General features: G+C 32.7%; 2 protein-coding genes across 4 annotated transcripts in view; one reads left to right on the forward strand and one right to left on the reverse strand.

The window, feature by feature from the left end:
• Positions 1–14,464, forward strand: LOC130811285 (uridine kinase-like protein 3). 3 transcript variants are annotated; one of them, XM_057677519.1, is made up of 15 exons: positions 1–193; positions 2,059–2,196; positions 2,478–2,569; positions 3,245–3,314; positions 5,706–5,824; positions 5,980–6,076; positions 6,556–6,635; positions 9,621–9,815; positions 9,902–9,985; positions 10,499–10,559; positions 11,193–11,253; positions 11,576–11,669; positions 11,793–11,865; positions 13,716–13,798; positions 13,893–14,464. In XM_057677519.1, exons 2-15 carry the CDS (start codon positions 2,067–2,069, stop codon positions 14,040–14,042), a joined length of 1,389 nt encoding a protein of 462 aa, XP_057533502.1. In that variant the 5' UTR covers positions 1–193; positions 2,059–2,066; the 3' UTR covers positions 14,043–14,464. The 3 variants fall into 3 exon arrangements, with proteins under 3 accessions (XP_057533502.1, XP_057533503.1, XP_057533501.1); XM_057677520.1 differs by having other exon boundaries at positions 2,065–2,196; XM_057677518.1 differs by having other exon boundaries at positions 2–193; positions 2,034–2,196.
• LOC130810972 (uncharacterized) overlaps positions 14,165–21,736 on the reverse strand; it is a 10,108-nt gene continuing 2,536 nt past the window's right edge. Inside the window, exons 3-6 of the mRNA XM_057677091.1 lie at positions 15,638–15,824; positions 15,309–15,374; positions 14,372–14,423; positions 14,165–14,251 (exon numbers count right to left, since the gene is read on the reverse strand). Coding sequence (XP_057533074.1) covers positions 14,165–14,251; positions 14,372–14,423; positions 15,309–15,374; positions 15,638–15,824 — 392 coding nt within the window. The remainder of the gene's footprint in view (positions 14,252–14,371; positions 14,424–15,308; positions 15,375–15,637; positions 15,825–21,736) is intronic.

The raw sequence follows: 21,736 nt of genomic DNA on the forward strand, positions 1-21,736 counted from the left end.
TAACATTGTATGATTTCATAACATTGTATGTATGATTTCACAACATTGTATGATTTCATCTGACTTCCCATTCTTTCCTTCCCAATTCCCTTCCTGCCTTCTCTTCTCCATTGTAATATAAAACTTCATCTTATCTTCTTCAATTTCTAGATCAAGGTCCACGCTTGACGCCTCCAGCCCTCCACGGCCCGCGGTATGTATTCTATTACTCTTCATTCTTCTTGTTTTTCATTTTGAGTGTATGTTTTTTTGTGGGTTTATTTATTGATGTTTTTTTTTTGTGCTTTTTTTATCGTTTTATGTCTGCGTTTTTTGTTTCGTTCATGTATGCGTTTTTCATTTATTGATTTCAGTTTTGATTTCTTGTTCATGTTTTTGTTCTTGATTTTAGTTTGTGATTTTGATGTAGATCTCGTGTCATTCTTATGTGTAATCATCTTGCATTTTTGTGATTTTCATCTCTTTCTATTTCCCCACCTAAATATAATCCTATCATTCACCTCAATTGTTTATTTGAGTCATGCTTTGCTTATGTTTCAGATTTGATCTGTCTTGTTGCTCTATTTTATTTTATTTTATTTTTGTTTTCTGAAAAGATTGTATTTTGTTGGATGAGATTGTACCAGATCAATGTGGGTGCTTTAGAATTTACTATTATTTTTAAAATAATTTTTAAGATCTGATTGCTGATCTAATATGATGCAGAAATTATAAAATTGATGGTTATGATTATAAACATAGATTATTTATTTTTTGTGGGCAAAACTTGAGCCGGTATAACTTTTTTTTATTCGGAGTAAGGGAAATCCTCAGCAAGAAAGAGGGGAATTGATCTTGATGTAGGTGGTTAAAATTAACCCTATAACTGGAAGAAAAAGCTAACAACCATCGGCCAACCCATAATTCTTTTTCTTGAATTTTTAATAAAGAAAGATGAGTGGGTGGGAATATATGATTTATTTCTAGGTGAATCTTTTTTCTAAAAACTTAATAATTTGACTTGACATAAACTATATAAAAGTAGTAGGTTATCACTCAACGTCACTCAGATTCTGTACTATTGTACAAGAATTACTTTTTTAGTTATACTTATCCTTGAAAGAGTTTGTTCATTATGGCTTTGGTCTATTGGTAAAAGTGTTTATGAGTAGATCTTAAGCTCTTATTTTCTTTCTCAATTGTAAACATTGTAGTGGACTGAAAATGAAACTTTGAAAGATTTTTAAGGTTTCTTTGATGCATCATTAACTTCATTGGACCAAGATATTATGTTAGTGACTTGTCCTCTTGTATCCTTAGCACTATGTTTGAAGAATAAAAGAAAGGGAAGGGAAAAGGAGGGGAGGGAAGATTGAAATAGCTCCTCAATCCAATTCCCTTCCCTCCATTTCCATCCCTTCCCCCTATTGGTATCCAAATGATGTAAATGTGATCCCTCCCATGCCCTTTCCCCCATTTCCTTGGCCTTTATTTTCATGACAATTAGGACCCGTTTGGTCTGTAATGAAAATGATTTATAGTGTAAATATACAATGTCATTTCCGTGGTAAGTAATGAAATTTTGATCATAAAAAAAGTTTTTTGTTCAGTTTAACGTTATTACTTGATACCCTCTTTTCAAATAGTAATGCATTTGAATAAATTTTGGGGAGAAAATGAGATGATTGAAGTAGAAGTATGACCATTAAACTTGTTAAGAGATTTTCCCACTAATTTTCATTACAATTCCCACAGCCGTTAAGAGTATTTGAAATTTTTAGCTCATAGAACTTCAATATGGGATAAGTTGGTATGACGACTAACACATTTTTGGTTTATGAACTATGTATGTGTCCACACAAAATGCTTTGTTATGACTAGCTAACCTAACACAAGTAATTATAGCCATAATTGTTGTCAGGCAAATTACCGTTGGTCGTAAGTGTGCAAAAGTGTAGATACTTGTAGTGGGACAGTACTGCTGTTCAATACCTATTGGAAATATTCTTTTGTTTTTTTTTAATTTAATATGTCATCATATATTGTTTTTGCAGTTTGCTTAAATGGGTTCCCAATCAGTTGCAGATATGATAAAGGCTTCATCAGGGGTACATTTTTCTGGATTTCACATGGATGGCATTGAATCATGGAAAGCAGATATTGAGCAACCAACAACGTCAACTACTGCAAATGTTTGCAATCAACCTTTTATCATTGGTGAGTTCATAATTCTTTTGACTTGTACCATCGGTAAGCAGGTATTGGAGCTGTTCTAGATCACTGGAATGGTATACTCGAATTTCCTGATGCTGGTTGCTTGTTTAGAGCTTTGCTATTTGTAATTTCCCTTTTGTATACTTGTTCTTATTACTCCTAGATAGAAACACATTTAACGCCTGGATTTTGTGCTTTAGTGCTTGCTTTCGTTCTCTTTTATCTTCACTTTGTTCTCAATGGTTGCTTTCTATTGTTGTTTGATTAGACTTTTCCTTGAGCAGGAGTTGCTGGAGGTGCAGCATCAGGAAAAACTACCGTTTGTGATATGATAATTCAGCAGCTTCATGATCAGCGTGTGGTAGTTGTAAATCAGGTATTAATATTGTCTAGTAATAACAAAATAACATTATTATAGGAGAAACAAATTCAGATGTAACTAGCAAGGTCCACAAATACACTCTTTTTCCCTTTTTTCTTTCCTTAATTGTGTGGGATCGATGGTTTATTTTTTTTATGTAGGATCCTTCTTATGATTTGAATGGATGTATCTTATACTTTTTGACTTCTGTCTTAACTTGACACCTCGATGTTTCTTGGATTCTACATTTTCTACAAATTAAAAGTTTACTTCTCTCTTTTTTTATCTATTGTATCTTAATTTGTGTAAATGAATCTGCTTTCCAAATTTTATCCTTGTGGTGTTAGACTTGCTTGAAAGCTTTAGAGCTTGGATGTATTTTGCAATATGAAACTACTTTCAGCTTCAGTTATCTACTACTAGTCTTTTCTGGATGTAGTTTATGATATCAGTTTGATGTTATTAGTGACATCTGTCATGATTTATGCATATCTGTTTTATTAGTCTATAATTTTGTTAGCAAAGAAAATCTTGTAAAAGCCTGGACTTGTAGCTCAAATAATTGTTTTGCAGTTGGTAGCCAACCATATGTATATTTTAATAATGTTGATGATTTTCAACTTAATTCCAAGCCCTTATCATTACTCCTTCATTAGCTGATATTGATTATTTTCATATTTTTGATGACAGGATTCATTTTATCATAATTTGACACAAGACGAGCTTTCACGAGTTCATGAATACAACTTTGACCACCCCGGTGAGCTTACTTAATAGTTTTGACCAATTTTATTGTATCTAGTGTTTTTCTATCTTGTTCCCGCAGAAGTTCTCAAAATTTGTTAAATCTCGACAATGCTATAACCAAAGAGTTTGGTGTTGTGTTTAGACCTCTCAAAATGGCTAGGGGGGATGTCAGTTTTGGGTTAGATCATTACCAATTTGTTTGGGTTTAAGTTGACCCAATGTGCCAAGGGTTTTGAGATTTTTCTTAAAATTAAAATTTGCTAAACATATTACATATGTTTACAATTTTTTAAAATTCCTTTTTTGAATTTGCAATTCTCTAAAAATAGCTTAAAAATAGTTAAAAACCGACCACAATTTGTTTTTTCAATTCTCGATTTGCGAGAAGATTAGCGAATCATATGACACTGCTTGAAGATCTAATTGTTGACCAAATTTTATATAATGAATCAAAAAGTTTGAGCCACATTTTTGGGCGACAAGGTCAGTAACATGATAAGGTTATGACGTTTTGAATCCATTTTGAAACAAATAAAAGATAAAAGAGCTGACATGTCTGGTTGTTGATATTTGGTACTTGATTGTATGCATATCTTTGTGAATATGAGAACTGGAGGGCAGTGAAATATCCAAATCATTGCCATTGCTTTTTTTGCTCACCATCTCACTCCATTAATAAAAAAATTGCTCCTAACCAGTCTTTATGGTTAAAATGGAATAATTAATCCCAATCCTTAAACATCACCACCCTTTTCATTTTATCGCCACCCCCCTCCAAATGAAATTACAACTTTGCCCCTGAATTTATAAAATTTCTTATTTATAATAATAATAATAATAATAATAATAATAATAATAATAATAATAATAATAATAATATTTTAAAAAATAAATTAAATATAATAATTTAAACAAAAATGAAAATTTAATAATAATAATAACAATCACAATAATAATATAAATAAAATTAATAATAATTAAAAAAAAAAACCCAGTCGCACGAAAAACCGCAAGCCAACCGGGGTTCAGTCGCGGAAAAAACCGCGGCTGGACCACGGTTGGCTCGCGGTTTTTCCTGCGACTGTTTTTTTTTATTTTTTTTTTAAGTTATTATTAATTTTATTTATATTATTATTGTTATTATTATTATTATTATTATTGTTGTTATTATTATTATTATTATTATTATTATTGTGATTGTTATTATTATTTTTTTTGTTTAAATTATTAATTAACAACTAAATTTTAATTAATATATTATTATTATATTAAAAAATAATTAAACATTCAAATAAATTATTTAAATTCAAAACTAATTATTATAATAACATTATCATAATATAATAATATATTAATATAAAATAATTTATTACAACATTTATTAAATAACAATAACTTAAAAAATAAATTAATTAAACAAAAGAAATTTTATAATTCGAAATTAAAAAAAAAAAAAAAAAAGACAGTCGCAGGAAAAACCGCGAGCCAATCGCACTTAATAACACAATTATCATTTTAAAAACATTAAATTTAAAGAAGAATATAAAAAAATTAATAATAATAATTATAATAATAACAACAATAATAATAATAATAATAATAATAATAATAATAATAATAATAATAATAATAATAATAATAATAACAATAACAATAATAATATAAATAAAATTAATAATAACTTAAAAAAAAAAAAAAAACCAGTCGCAGGAAAAACCGCGACTGGACCACGGTTCAGTCGCATGAAATTGTTCGACTGAATCGTGGTCCAGCCGCGTTTTTTTCCGCGACTGAACCCCGGTTGGCTTGCGGTTTTTTATGCAACTGGGTTTTTTTTTTTTTTTTTAATATTATTAATTTTATTTATATTATTATTGTTATTATTATTGTTGTTATTATTATTATTATTATTATTATTGTGATTGTTATTATTATTATTATTAAATTTTCATTTTTGTTTAAATTATTATATTTAATTTTTTTTTTTAATTATTATTATTATTATTATTATTATTATTATTATAAATAAGAAATTTTAAGGGGATGGCGAAGTTGTAATTTTTGTTTAAATTCAAGGGCAAATTCGTAATTTCATTTGGGGGTTGGCGATAAAATGAAAAGGGCTGGCGAAGTTTAATAACTCCCTAATTAATGGGTTGACAATTTTGCTTCTAACCTCAAAACTCCTGAGAAATTTATCTTTCTGTGATTGTTATTTTTCATTGCTTCACCCATTCTCTTTATATCAGGGAAGTCAGGTTAAACTAGGTATTCAGACTTCAGACCCCTTATGATCTGCAATTCCTTCCATGTTCTGGCGAATCTGAAATCTATCTTGTTGTAGAAGGATTATAGCAACGAAGAACTTTTTTCTTTTCTAATGTATGTTTATTTCTTTCAACAGATGCATTTGACACTGAAGAGTTGCTTTGTACCATGGAGAAACTAAGGCATGGGAAAGCAGTGGATATTCCCAAGTATGATTATAAGAGTTACAAAAAAAGTGTATTTCCTGCTCGAAGAGTAAGTAAACTTCCGAAATGAAATTCAGCTTTGATTCAGTCTCTTAGCAATGGGGAACTTTTTATTGCATTCTTAGCTTATGTGCTTTAGTCTTTGCTTTTGAAGAGATTTTGGATGTTTTATTATGCTTAGCATATTGATATTAATATTGGCAGGTAAACCCATCAGATTTGATTATATTGGAAGGGATACTTGTTTTCCATGATCCTCGTGTTCGTGAGCTCATGAATATGAAGATTTTTGTTGATACAGGTCTTATTCAGTCACTTTACTTGCGATATATCTTCCTATAAATTTATGTTTCCTTTTTGCTGTGGTTTAGGTCATGTGCATGATGATGAGTTATTAATGAGATATCATAGTTGACACATGGTACCAGATGGGTTGGATGGATTCTTAATGTTTGTTGAAGTTAGAATTTCGGGTTGGAGATGAAATGTTTACTTTTTTATAGAAACTTGTCAACTAAACACGGACCATCTACACCAACTAACTTGGGACGAAGTGATTATTTTATTTATGGACATTATTGATTCATACTTCTGTATTATATATCAAAAACAACATCTTTCAATCATTTTTGCTAAATGCTTTGAACTGTAGCGCTATAGAGGTTCAAACTTGAATAAGAAAAATTCTTTTTTAGAGTAGATTTAATTGTAGTACCTTGCACATTTTTTGAATTTTTACTTTTCCTTATGTTCTTCACATAATGATGATTTTCATTGTAGATGCGGATGTACGACTAGCTAGACGAATAAGGCGTGATACAGCCGAGAAGAGTAGAGACATTGCTATGGTGCTTGATCAGGTCAACTTTTACCTTTGAGCATGTGTTCGTAGATGTCATAGTTGAAAACAAATAGATTTGACTATGCTTGATATAACAATCATGTTGCGGTAACATGGTGATGAAGTTGCATACCACATAATATTATCGTAACTATGAAATATCCCTTGTGACTTTGTAAAAAGCATTTTTACATCTCCATAGTGTCATAAATTTGAAAAATGTATGACTTAGCCGATACGCTACAATATAGCCTTTTTGATATTTGATGATGGATTCTTGTAATGGACTACCAAGGAAGTTGAGAAAATTTTGAAAGGGAACATAAGATGAAGTTATATGATTGCGCAAAAAGTGAAAGTAAATAGAAACTTTTCAAAGGCTTGTTTTCCCCTTAGAGAGTTATATATACTCCATACAAATATTTTGATATCATTCTCATCAAACTCCAACATCAATTCGATTTGATGCCTTTTCATGTGTGAGTCATTAGTCATCACAATTCTTAATATTGGCCACCAAACATTCACCTTGTCCTCAAGTTGATTATAATTGGCCTCAACCATGATGGATGGTATTTTGGGCATGCTTGATATCAACAATCACACTAATCTTTTCAGAATCAACTTAAGCAGGATATAACTCGAGCATAGATGCAACAAGAACAATCTTGATGAGCAATATATGGCAATGTTGACATCTGCCAAACAACTTGCTTTAAGTCTTTGATTGTAGTAGAGAAGATAAGGATTCGATTTGCTGTTAGCCCATACAACACTTCTATTTTTGCCATTTAATGTTTCTATAATCTTCAAAGTGACAACATTGAATTTGGAATTAAAGAAACTTCTACAGGAGAAATTAATTTTGAAGGTAGTCTTTGTCGCCACAACCTTCAGCTATGCTGTGTGCTTAAATAATACGTCCTATAAAACAATTTTGCTCAATCAATTTAGGTTGCACAACCATCACTTTGATACGCAATCAAGTGTTCGGCTTTCTTCCTAAAAATTGGAGTTTGTAATCAACAGCTCGTGAGCTAAAGGAAACTCAAGCAATTGTTCACCATTCTCATTTCTTACCCCATAGCCATACGCGTCGTACACCGTATCATACCGCCCGCCAGGGAACCTATGTGCTATGTGTATTGAAATCTCCTCCTAAAATAACTTTTTCATCATTCAGAATGGCCTGTAACGGATCATCGAGGTTGTCCCAATTATCTCGCTTCTCTTGCATTTCCAATACTTAAGGCCTATGCGCACTTATGATCGAGATCACCTCTTCCCCTACTACTATTCTAATCAACATGATCCTATCATTACACTTCTTGACTTCCACCACATGTTCTTCTAGGCCTATACGCGTACATGAATATTGTATTCCTTAAGTGCTTTCACAAGCTTTATCGATTTCCCTCTAAGTGATCCAACATTCCAAGTCTCTACACTAGTTGAAACTTCTGCTTGTGGTCGCAAATTGCACCCCTCTTGGACTAGACCTTAGACGGACATGGTTCACAAATTTCACCCCTCCTTGGACTAGACCTTAGATACAAATTATCCATTAAAAATACCTCATATAGTGCAATTACAATAGCTATTGGCATATTATTGTATAGTATAGTATTTTAACAACAAAAATGCAATTATTGTTGAACATTTAGTGTATATTAAATCCTAAGATTTATCACAAAGTACTACAACTAGTAGTGGGTCAAAGTGTACTAAAAATACAAGGTCCAAATGGGTCAAAGGAAAGGACAAATTGTAAAACCAAGTCAGCAGGAAAAGCCGACTCGACTTTAGGTACTGGAAACAATTTTTGTTCTGCAGGAAAAGCCGAATCAGTTTTCTGTGGGTGGAACAAAAGCCGACTCGGCTTTTTGTTCTGACTGGCCATATGTGCCTTTTCGTCTTCTTTGATCAATGAACATTGGATTCCTTCTTTTGTTCCATCCTATTTCTGATGTTACAAAGGCTTTATGAGAAGGAATAATACTCACGAATACCATAGTTATAATGGTATTGATTGGTGGTCATTATGCTTGATCATCAATGGGTGATTGAATGTGCCATGACCTTTTGGTATACTTGAACTAGTATAAATAGGGGCTTGGGGAAGGATGTCTCATACACACTTATTCTGAATCCTTATCTATCCTTGCTTTTGCTCTTAGTTGTGTTCTTTCAAAAAGAGTTATAAATTTCTTGTTAGAATTTCCAAAGTTTATAATTCATCAAACACTTTGTTGTTAAGTGACATACCCTAAGTACTAAGGGTGTGTTGTGTTGTTTATATCTCGTTGTGAATTTCCAAGTCAAAAACCCAAGTACTTTGTGGGGGCAATATCAAAAAAGGAAAGTGAGTACATGCCTACAACAAGTATCAAATATCAAGTTTCCGGGTAACGATCTTCGTTACAAAGTTCATCTTTAAGTTTGTTCTTAGTGTTATTTTGTAAGTTTTATTTTTGCCATCAACAAAGGGAAATACAAATTCCCAAATTGTAATTTGTATTTCCATTGTTAAATTTATAATAATTATAAGCTCAAAACTACCCTTATGCGGTTTTTTTTCTTCAAAAATCACAGTATCAACCACAATTCGTATCATTACTCTGTTATGCCGTTTTCCGCAACACTGCGACCGTTCGTGGAAACACATGTGACCGCGGTTTTTTTCCATGCCGTAGACGAATTTAATTTCTCTGAAGATTTTTTTTTCCTATAACAATCTTTTGCTTGCATTGTTGTAAAAAGTTATGACTAGCATCAGTTATTTTACTGAATGCTGTGGAGCATGTATCTTAGCGAAGTGTAGAGGCAAATACGCCATTAAAGCTTAGTGGGAGAAGGGGAAAAGGTGGGGAGAGGGGTTTATTACTTCTGTAGTAGAATGTCATTGTGATGACTTGAATGAAAGTTTGCATTTATGTATAAGGCATTTGCTTTTATGTAGTTATGCATTACATTGACCAGAATCCCTTCTGATTTTATGATGCAGTACTCAAAATTTGTGAAGCCTGCTTTTGATGATTTCATACTTCCAACAAAGAAGTATGCAGATATTATCATTCCTCGTGGAGGTGACAATCATGTTGCTGTTGATCTCATTGTGCAACATATCCGTACAAAATTAGGGCAGCACGATCTCTGCAAAATATACCCTAATCTGTATGTTATTCAAACAACCTTCCAGGTAATTTCATTAGTTACAATGAGTAATGATTTGTATGCGTCTTGTACCTTAGGAAACTTAATGCAGTTTGTGTTCTCTTTTTGTAGATTCGTGGCATGCATACACTTATCCGTGACACAGAGACTACGAAACATGATTTTGTTTTTTATGCTGATCGGTTGATACGCTTGGTAATTACTTCTTTTTGATCTATCAATTTGATTCTCCTTATTCTTACAAGCTTATAATTTTTCATTTCCTCGTGGTCAACTAGTTGATCTCTAAAATACTGTTTCTTCTTTTTCTGGTGTATGTAATGATGCGGACTTTAAGTTTTGAGCATTTCGTAGAAAGAATTAGAAAAAAAGTCGTAAGGACTTTGGCTAGAGTATCCTGCATGTGCTTGCATTTTATTGTAACAAAAAGTTTAGTATGGGACTGAAACTGAAATATGAAAAGATGCGTAACACAGTTTCTTGGTATAGTCTTCAAAGCACACATGGCTATAGTTTCTTTTTGCTGCTTTAATAACCTATCCAAGCTTTTGTGTCATTTTTACTTGGAAATGTTGGACAATATTATCTTGACTTATATTAAAATTTCTTTTTCCCTTTTCCCTGCTTAAATTAACAATTTGTTCTTTTCATACACAATACTTTTCTCTCGACTTGCATTTAAATTTATTTTTTTATAAAAATGTTAAGGTTGTTGAGCATGGACTAGGACATCTTCCTTTCACAGAAAAGCAGGTTATTACTCCTACTGGTAAGCACCTTGTCATTGATTTGGCTTCATATGTTAGCATTTTGGATGCTTTTTCATCTATAGCTTGGTTTCAAATTTGACAACCAAGATCGGTTTCAACCAACATTGTTTATTGCATTGTTTATTTGTGCTTATGCTTTGACAAGCTATTGGACACATGACTCATGAGGAAGCATTAGACCTAATGTTTGAAGCTTAATTTTTTCAGAATTTTAGATTTCTCTGCATAAGATGGGTGATGTTTCTAGTTGGGTTGACATGATGCACTTTTATTTGATTCTTTAATTTTTTTCTGGATACCTGTGTGATGAAGTGAACTTTTAAGTCTTTCATTTGTATGATAATAAAGTGCATACACCAAAGAAATTTAACTGAACGCATGTGATGAATAGAGTTCGATAAAGCTCTTAATACCCAAGTGAAAGTTCACGTTGTGCAATTTTCTAGATTTTTCTAGGAATATGCAGTTGACAAACGAATATACATTGCTTGCTTTGGACTTTGACAATGTGCTAAGACTAAAAATTTGCTTTCCTAGTTTTAAATTTGTGGCAATTGCTAATTGTTTGACATTAGGTGAGGCTACAACTCATGGCTGATAATTATTAATTAGTTATTTGGTTTTGTTTGCAGACTCTGTATACACTGGTGTAGATTTCTGTAAGAGATTATGTGGAGTATCCATTATTAGAAGGTTTGTCAAAACCTTAGGATACTTTTTTTTTTCTTTCAGATTTCTATTGCCCCTTGGTTTCCCATGAGATGGAAATATATCAAAGAAGTTTTTTAGGTTCGAACTCTGAATACTATATTCCTTAAATTCAAAAGTAAATTATCGTTGTTTACTTTCTTTCTAATATGTGCAATTTGATGGATGCTTTAACCATTTGATTATTGTCGGGCGTTAACATTGTCTATTCCTTGAATTTGTTTTATATTCTTTGTAAAGAGACTTTTTTGTTGTCCGTTACTTCAGTAAGTGTGTATGTCTCATGACTTTCTTTGAACTTTGTTAGTGGTGAAAGCATGGAGAATGCGTTGCGAGCATGCTGCAAGGGAATCAAAATTGGCAAGATTCTTATACATAGAGAAGGTGACAATGGGCAGCAAGTAAGAAATTTTATCTTTAAAAGTGTTCTCAAAAGTACATGTGTTAACATTTTTAATTAAATTTTTTAGTGTGATGGACTCAATCCCTTCACTCATCTCACAGTTAGATTGTTGTTTTGGCAGTTAATATATGAAAAGCTACCACAAGATATATCGGATCGACATGTATTGCTCTTGGATCCAATCCTAGGAACAGGTTTTATTTTCCTTGTGCAAACTGAAAAGATGCTTTTTTCTTCATGCTCTTTTCCACATTAAATTTTTTAGATCTCTTATATTCATCCAAACTTATAATTTGTTATTGTAGTATTCATGGATCATCCGTATGGGGTAGCTTTCGTGAATTCCACCAATACTGAATTCCTTTTTTCAATATTAAGAGAATATCATAAAACAAATATGGTAGCCTATGAAGAACGTTATTTTAAAACTTGACGATGCTTGGAGGGATAAACCTTATCTTTGTTAAGTGTTTACAACAACATTCCATTACCCCAACTAAATTTACTAGAACATGATCCGAATTGTAGAAAAATACTATTCTATGATCCAATTCATACCGAACAAGATGTATATTCGACTCGGCTATAGGATTGTTTGTGATTTTGTGCAACGAAAATCAAACATCGGTCATATTTTTCTCTATTATCTGGAATGGATCGTGTGAAGTGGCGTTGGAAAGCTTACATATTGTTACATGTGTCGCTTGAATCGATGCAAATTTGTATAAAGTGAGGTGTAGGCTTTTTTATTGGAACTTTCGTTTCACATGATGAACATGTATTTTAAATCAACTTCTAGGTTACTTAATAGGTACTCTAACTCTCTTACTCCTAAACTTTACCATAAATCATGCCAAAAAAGCTTTAGGAACGGTGGAAGTATATATTATCATTGGTGATAGATAAGAAAAAGACAAAAAAGAACTATTGAAAATGAAAACAATTAACCGAGGCAAGTATAATGTGTTTTTATGTGAAATTTGTAAGATCATGTGATCCTACGATCCCATTCTACCGAGAGCTCTTTTCAATTGAAAGTAGAATCCTGATTCTAATAACCATGATCCCAATACCATCAAGGGGTTCCCACTTATGAAGCGTTTGGGAGGGTTGGATTTACGCAACATTACCCATGTAACAACAAAAAGGTTGTTTTTTATTTAGCCTCGATTGTGAACATCGTTTGCAAACAATGCATATGAATGAAAAGGCCAATTTGCTAGTCTATTTTTAAAATTAAAGAATTATAGATCTTTGGGTCATCATGTATATTTTCAACGAGTCTTGGATACTTATTTAATGTTTTTCCATTAAAAGATTGCCAATCAGGCCCCAATGTCTAAGCTCTATCGTTCTGGATATGATAGGGGTTAGTCTTGGCAACAAGGTTTAGGGCCCACAAATGAGGAACTTTGAAGGACCTCAAATTTACCCTTTAGAATTGGGTTAGTTTTGTGGGTAAACTAAAGTAGGCGAAAATTCTGGCTGTTAGTTTTTTAGCTTTTGAATTATAATTTATTTTGTCAAAGCAGCATAAATGCAAACACCAGGCTACAATCTACATTGGTCGCGTTGTAAAGGAGTAAAAAATGTATATTGGGTCGTTTCAAGAGATATTTCTTGATTTCGGCCTATATTCACTCACATTAGCGCATCACTGTGTTTGTTACGGCAATTGCAACCATTACTGCTTTTTTGGCACTATGCAATTCACATTATTATAATGACTCACTAAATCTTGCGCACTTCCTATTTATGTAAAGCTGCAATCGATGTTGGTCATAAGGGTCAATCAGAAACATCCTATTTGTTATCTCTACCAAGGATAAGGTTAATACATCCAATCTTAAATCTGCCTAGATGGGAGCCGCTTAATGACATTGGATTAATAGAATGAAATAGTACTTGGGGCATCTTAACACTAGGGTAGAAGGAAATTCTGGTCGTAACTTTTTTAGCTCGTAAAACAGTTTTTTTTTTTAATTTTATGAATGTACTATATTGGCATGTTTCTCAAGATATTGATCTTCCGGTGTAATCATAGGAAACTCCGCTGTTCAAGCCATATCTTTACTCATAAAGAAGGGTGTACCAGAAGTAAACATCATATTTCTCAATCTTATATCTGTGAGTAATCCATCCATTTTGATTTTTTGTCCCTATTTTAGAACCACTTGCTATTTCACTCTTCAGTGCTCTGATTGTTTATATTTTTCATCAGGCACCCCAAGGAGTCCATATGGTCTGCAAAAGCTTCCCAAGAATAAAGATTGTGACCTCTGAAATTGAAATGGGCTTGAATAAAGATTTTCGTGTCATACCTGGCATGGGCGAGTTTGGAGATAGGTATTTTGGTACTGATGACGAATGATCAAGAGGATTTAAGCATTTTTCAAGATTGATTTCAAAGGATCACAAGCTAAATATTTTAATTTTGCTAATGCTAATCAAGAATGGCTAGCAGCTTTGCGATTCATTTGGCAGAAGTTTAGCCTAGTTGATGGTTTGCTTCCACCGTACTTCAAAATCTTTTACGCATTCACCTCTCAATTTTGTTACAAGAGATTGCACCAAATTGATCTATAGTCGAAGGGAGCAAATGAGGCTCCAAAAGATAGCGATGGTGGTGTATGAGCACATCTAAGTGCGCCTCTAAACATCGCTATACATAATGTTGTAATTGTCCTTTGTCGTAGGCACCTTTGTTATAACTGATACACATTTTGTCACCCCTTGAGTTGTTTGTCTCCAACTGATGATATTTTTATATAGTCCTTTCTTTGCTAGTTCCAATTGGTTTCAGTTTGTTAATGCTTATTGGTTTTGCTTTTTGATTAAACCCATCTTAGGGGATTTCGTGCTAGAATATATCTTCGAGTAAGCCAAAAAGTAGAAGAAATGTTCTCTAAAATTGGAGGAAATTTGAAAAAAATGAGATGTTTTAATGACTTTTTTCAAAAAACAAGCTTCGTTCAAACTTTATTCTCAAAATAAGCGTCCTTGGCTCCAAAGCTAGGCTTGGTGTATACTCGCTCTAACTAACAGCGAATTAAAACAAATATTCAAAAAATTAGTCACGGGTGAAGTCGCTGTTACTAATAGCGACTTAAGGGTTGACTGGTCAACTGTGAAGTCGTTGTTAGTAACAGCGAATTTAGCCGTGCCTAAATATAGCAGTCTTCTTCCTCCTTCTTCATTTCACTTTACTTCGTTTGAGAGCCTTAATAACCCACGCCTAAAGTCGCTGTTACTTACAGTTGACCGGTCAACCCTTAAGTCGCTGTTAGTAATAGCGACTTTACCCTTGACTAATTTTTTGACCATTTGTTTTAATTCGCTGTTAGTAAGAGCTAGTACACACCAAGCCTAACTTTGGAGCCAAGGACGCTTACTTTAGAAATAAAGTTTAAACGAAGCTTATTTTTGAAAAACGTCATTAGAACGTCTTATTTTTTTCAAATTTTCTAAAATTGTATATATATTTTTTGGACTAACATCTAAGATGTCTTTTAAAACAGCCCGAGTACTAAGGGTTTTAAATCAAGGTCAAGAATATACGATAAATTAGCGGAAAGTAATGTACTTGAGCAGTTGAGCTGTTTACATCAAGTTTGTGCACAAAATACATCTAGAGTACATCATAACCACAAAATAACCAAAGTCCTCAAATTCTGAATTTGCAAAACCATACAGTCCAAAAGATCTAAGATTTCAAAACTACATAGTCCGTAAGCTATAAAATAAAACAAATAAGTTCTTTACTTAATAATTACAACACCCAAGAGTATTTATGCAAAACTATATAAATGACAAAAGTCAAACTTGATGTGGGGTATACAATGCAATGACGCAATGCACGGGGCCGCTACATTGTCCGTTGATGTGGGGTATCAACTATATTCTCAGACCCTTGGCTTCATTAACACGTCATTGACCGATGTATTGAGTCAGGCGAGGTATGATTACCTCATTTCGACTCTACCCTTGGCTCCTTCTCCTCGGGGTTCGGGCCACCGAGGTAGCTCTTTTGGAGGATCAAGTAGTCGATCCACAAGAGGTCTCGAGCGTTCATCTACTCGAGGTTGGTCTTCCAGATCTCCATCACCATCCGATGCTATGTCGCCATTTGTTCCTCCAGCTTCCATGACCACTCCTTTACATCCATTATCATTACATATCAGCGTGCTAGTCAAAGACGAGCTCCTACTCTTAATGTCATTGCAGAGGTTGACGAATCTACACTATCTTCATCCACCGGTGCGCACAATAAAAGGGGCCAGGGATTGTAGTTTAATACAAAGTGTATCACTTTATATGGCTTGAACTTCTTGTATCACTTTCGATGATTACAATAAATGTCCGCATTATTTTCATAATTAATGTTTACAAATCAAGCTGGTTCTTAGTTGATTATCATGGAATAGATGGTATTGAACTAGTTTAATGCAGGTTGTGCTAACTATGTATAGGAATTGAAAGAACAAAATAAAACGTTGCAAGGGTACATAGCAAACCGCCACATCAGATGGCAGTTTACCCATACCAAACTACTACTTCATATGGCGTTTTTCCCTGTAATGTAAACCGCCACCTCATGTGGTGGTTTAGTCTTGCACATTTAAAAAAAAAAGGCCATGCCATGTGGACGACATATTGGGAAATAATTTTCCCTTTCATGCAAATCGAAAAATACTTTTATAATTAGCAATATTTAGGGAAGAGGTTCGTTTTAAGGAATTAGTAAAATACAGTAGCCTAGGAGTATATATAGAGTTAAATTAAATAAGCTTTGTTATTCTATTCATACTTCTGATGATCTCGAATTCGATCATATTTCTAAGTGAGTGCTTTCTGAATTAGGGCAAATTTCAATTGTTTTGATTTTGCTATATGCTAATACATGTTGATGTTGATGTTGGTGTAGACGTTTAAAAATTCTATCCGATGAGATAAATGGTCGCAATTTGGAAGTTGCTCCCAAACAACGTTGCAAGCTCTACATCCATCTCTACCTCTTGATTGGTCCCGTTCTGCTCCAACCATGTAGATGTAATTATCAATTTCAAATTAATTAGGATTTTTGTTCTGTCATGTATGTTTAGGGTTTATATTCTGTCAATGATACAAACTTTAATAAATAAATTTAAATGACATTTATATCAAAAAGTCCCTTACAATTATCAAAGTCTTTATACAAAACTTTCAATGTAAATAAATTAAATTTTATTTAATTACAAACATTTATAAATATCCAAAGATATAAAAAATCCTCGAGAGTTGAGACGTTCAACACGACTCGGTTGCGTTACTCGGATCCACACAAAAAGACCTGAAATAAGGAACTATTTTCCAGAGGAAATAGGTCAACCAAGACTAGATCAGCAATGTACATTGCTGAGTAAAACACAAGTATAAAACTTCTAAAGATTAAAACAGATATTTTAAAGTACTTTTATTTCCAAATTCATGACAAACATCCTTAACTAGCTCTGTGCATCGAAAGTGAGTACGTGTGCCATCAATTGCCCCTACCGCGGAGTCTGATCAAATTGTGACATCACGTAACATCACAATCAAAGACACTTTACCGTTTTTGTAAACTTGACTTATTCATTTTTTACTTTTAATGATTTTAGGAACCTAACCAATTACTTTTTCAAAATCACTTTGAAGACACTTAATCTTAATAACACCAAATATTTGACAGCTCCAAAACGTAAACCGATACTAAATTTTTTTATAAAATTTTACAAAAATTTTGGCAGAATTTCCTCCGCAAATTGGACTTTGCAAAATTTTATACTTCAAAAATAAACCTATTTCAATCAAAAAAATTTATGGCAAAACCATAACCAAACTCAAAACCAATCCAAAAACTTTACTTTTCAAAATGACATTAGAAAAGACTCACATTAAACCAAAACAAAATACAAATGACAAACCCGAAAAATAATTACAACATACGAAAATAAACGTAACTTAAGTTCAACTCAAAATTAAACTATATTGATAACCTCAAAACTCAACCATATACTCACGGTCAAAACCACATTAACTCTAATTTCAAATACTCGAAAGTACCCAAATGACACAAGTCAATCAATGCTTGTAAGCAACCCAATTTAAATCAAATGCCTCTAAGGCAACCAACTCGAAGGTACTTCCCAAATGACCGTAGTCAAACAATACTCGAGAGTAACCTCTAAAACCCAAGGACAACACCAAAATAACAAAGTCAAACAAATTCGAAATCAACCCTTAAACGACTAAGCGTCAAACAATGCTCAATAGCAAACTTAAAATGTCCGAAGACAAACACAAATGATTTGGAAAGCAAAGTTTTGCGGGAAACCAAATAGAGAATAGGCTTAATCTTACTCTATTAAAATGGAAGGTTGTTGCCTACCAACGCCACGCCGACTTGCAAGAGACCAAAATGAAAAACATTCGTTTATCAAACAATAGTCCGTGCCCAGACCAAAGACATTACCCCAATATAAGCTCAAGGATATACAAATTTGCGTTTTCACGCCCAAATATAAATATCCGTTATCAGATTCCCAAACCAAAACAACATAAAACATTTTACACATAAAGAAAGACCTAAGTCAACCAACCAATTGGTTAACCAACGTTAACCGATCAACTTACAATTGAACATCCCAAGTTCAATTGTTATTAACCCCAAAATACATTAACGATCACACAAGTGACCCACATTCTCTATATTAACATAACGATCATAATTTCAATTAACATTATCAATCGAATCCCAAAACAAAACTTGACAATATCCCAATCATACTTAATTGATCCTTAAATCAGTTGTTGAACTGAAACAATATAAGTAATATCTACTTATAACTCAAATAACATGATTATGAACCCATAACTAAACTTTACTTGCGTAAACTTTGATTTGATTTCCTTAGTTCAGAATTTAACCCATCAATACTTTATTGAATAATGATATTTATACTCTAAATACACTTATAACTCATGAACTTAAAGAATCACGAAACACCCCAAAAAAATTTATACTCAAAATGTATTTCCTTAATTCACTCCAATATTTAAATTATAACTTAACACAATCTATACTTTCTTATCTTTAATCCATACTCTTTGATAAATTTTCAATCCATCGGACATAAGATTCACATTCTCAACATTATAATCGATTCTCAATCACCAAATTGTTTTAAGTACCTCTGTACTTACAATGTTTAACTTATATTAATCCATACTCTAGGATACATTAACATTCAATATGCAAAAGCCCATGATCATTCCTGACCAGCCCATAATTATTTTTGTCAACCAATTTCCTCTATCAACCAACATATATCACCAATCCACATGTCCTATTCACCAATCCCCAAAAACTGCCCTCAAGTACGCTTATTAATACCTTCTGAGGGGACATTTTGACCTAACCTAATATTATATTATTTTGCACATAGCACATCTCTCTACTTTATATCTCTAGACATCTGATATCATCATCCTACCCGAATCTAAAGCCTAGTCTTTCATTCAAATCATCTTATTCTTGCATCCTTATCATATTTGCTTCTCAGGCAAACCTGAGCGTCGAAGGTGCTTCCCGAAAAATCACTTCAAACCACACATCTCTTATAACTCTTCTAGGACACCGTAACTTATATCTTGGGACTTATCTTATATAGATTATCTTTAGTCAGGTATAATTCTATTTTCCCACTTTTTTTATTAGCTTTAGTTTCACATCGAAACAAACACCTTCCTAAGTGGTAATAGTAATAAATGAAAATTTTATGAAGAAAAAAAAAGATAATTAAGACAAGCATAATCATAAATCTTGTAAAATAGTATTCGACTATTCGTAACTAAATTACATTAAAGTTTCATCATCATTTCTACTATTAAATATCAAAAATAAAAAAATAATAAAAAAGCATAATAGTATTCAACAATTAAACAAGTGAAGATGGAGGATGAACATTATTGTTAAAGTTGATGAGTTTTGTTGTGACATTGGGTCTTACTTAGACTTTAGACAATATGTTTTGTAATGTGTGGCTTGTTTGAACTTACATTGATATTTGCTAGTTTATTTTGATTTAATGTTGACTTGATATTGTCAACTTTTCATCGAAGCCTTAACATGATTACATGAATATTTAATAGGAAAATTGTCCAGAATAATCTCATCTATTGTCCATCTGCTGTGAATAATCCCTGCTATTGATTGTATTTAAATAATCCAACCTTTGTATATTATTTGCTGACAGCACCCCTTTCCACATTTTAACCGACTATTATAGATACCTAACACCAAAAAGGAGTAGGGTAAGACCAACGAAGAAGCATAAAGGGAAGAAGAAGTGAGCGTAACGGTAGCCGGTTAAAACATGGACAGGGGTACTGTCAGCAAATAATATACAAAGGTTGAATTATTTAAAAATAATCAATAGTAGGAATTATTCCCGGAAGATGGACAATAGGTGGGATTATTCTGAACAATTTTTCCTATTTAATAATTAATATACCAAGCAAGAAACTTCAGCCAAAAAGTATTTTAGTTTCATCTTTCATGTGTCTTATTGAGTTAATGTAGCTAAATATTTGATGTGCCACCAATTATCCTAATCTACCAAAAAAATGAATTTTGCCACATTAAAATTTGTCACAAAGTGTATTTCTGCCATAAATAAAATCTGCCATAAATGAAATCTACCAAATAAATTATGCCAGAAGCTTAAAACAAACCCAATTGATGAAAATTATGCCAGAAGCTTAAAACAAATCTAATTGATGAAACCGTGTACTCGATGTTCAGACACACTTTATCCAAGTTCCCAATAACTGGATACACAAAAATGGACATGGGGAGCAAAAACAAGTATCCGACTAACTAAGTAGGTACCCAGCTATGAACACTCCTACTTCAAACTAACACAATCATTGTAGTGAACTTCCTTTGGAAAGCCAACACAATCATGGTGCAATCCATATCGTACTATGTTTGTAGTGATTGATGACTTAGGCTTTCCCTTCTCAATCTTCTTCCCCAGCTCATCTCAGTAAAGAGTTCAATTTTTCTGTTCTTTTTTATACAACTTCGTTTAATTAATTAAGGGATATTATCAATGGTACCCCTGTACTATAACAAAATATCAATGGTACCCCAGTTAATTTCAATGGTACCCCCAACTATATGCTAATTACAACCGTGACACTATTAATCATTTTTCCATTAAATGCCCGTTAAATTTTGAATTTAACCTAACCATGGTTAGTTTCTTCTTCCCTTTTCCCTTTCCTCTTCCTGCTCTCCTTCCATGGCTGCTTTATCTCAAGCCCGACAATGATCAATCCGAATATGCAGAAAAGAGCGAACAAACTTCTTCCCAACAAACGAAAAGGGTAAAAGGTGTTGGATTTCAAAGATTGGATTTTTCTAGTAATGCCCATTACTGAGTTCATCTCAAAGAACCTTAATACCATATTGTTTACTATTTCAAGCTCTCGAACAACTCGACCAATATAAGGAACAGAATCATTTGTATGTTCTAAAGAAAGTCTATTTTCATTAGGTGAATCATCAGCACTACTAGAATCATCCAAAGATAAAGATCTATGATCAGAATGTTCATCAAATACCACAAAAGAATGCCTATTTTCTTGATTAGACATCATATTTTTCTCACAACCCAGTTCAAGCAATGAAATTACCGACATAATTCAACAATTTAAGACCAAAAAATCGAACTCAATCAAAAATTTGAAGCATAGAATCAATAAAGAGACGGGTAATTTCAATTCTTATACTCACAAACTTTGTTGAGCATAATCCAATAGTAGTATTAGTAGGCAATATGAATTTGTCTGCTCATCGTGAAATTGGTCTGCCATTTTACCGCTGGAGAGATATAATTGAAAAAGATTTTATTACTCCTGCAATTTGTAATTCATGGCTTGTAATTTGGAAGCTTTTTCTTAATTTTTTCTTGAATTATGAAGTTTTTGGGTGAGATAATTAGGGGGTTTAATACTGGAACTCGTCTTAAAGATTTGGAGAAT

This window comes from Amaranthus tricolor, chromosome 4 (assembly GCF_026212465.1).
Source record: "Amaranthus tricolor cultivar Red isolate AtriRed21 chromosome 4, ASM2621246v1, whole genome shotgun sequence".
Taxonomy (NCBI): domain Eukaryota; kingdom Viridiplantae; phylum Streptophyta; class Magnoliopsida; order Caryophyllales; family Amaranthaceae; genus Amaranthus; species Amaranthus tricolor.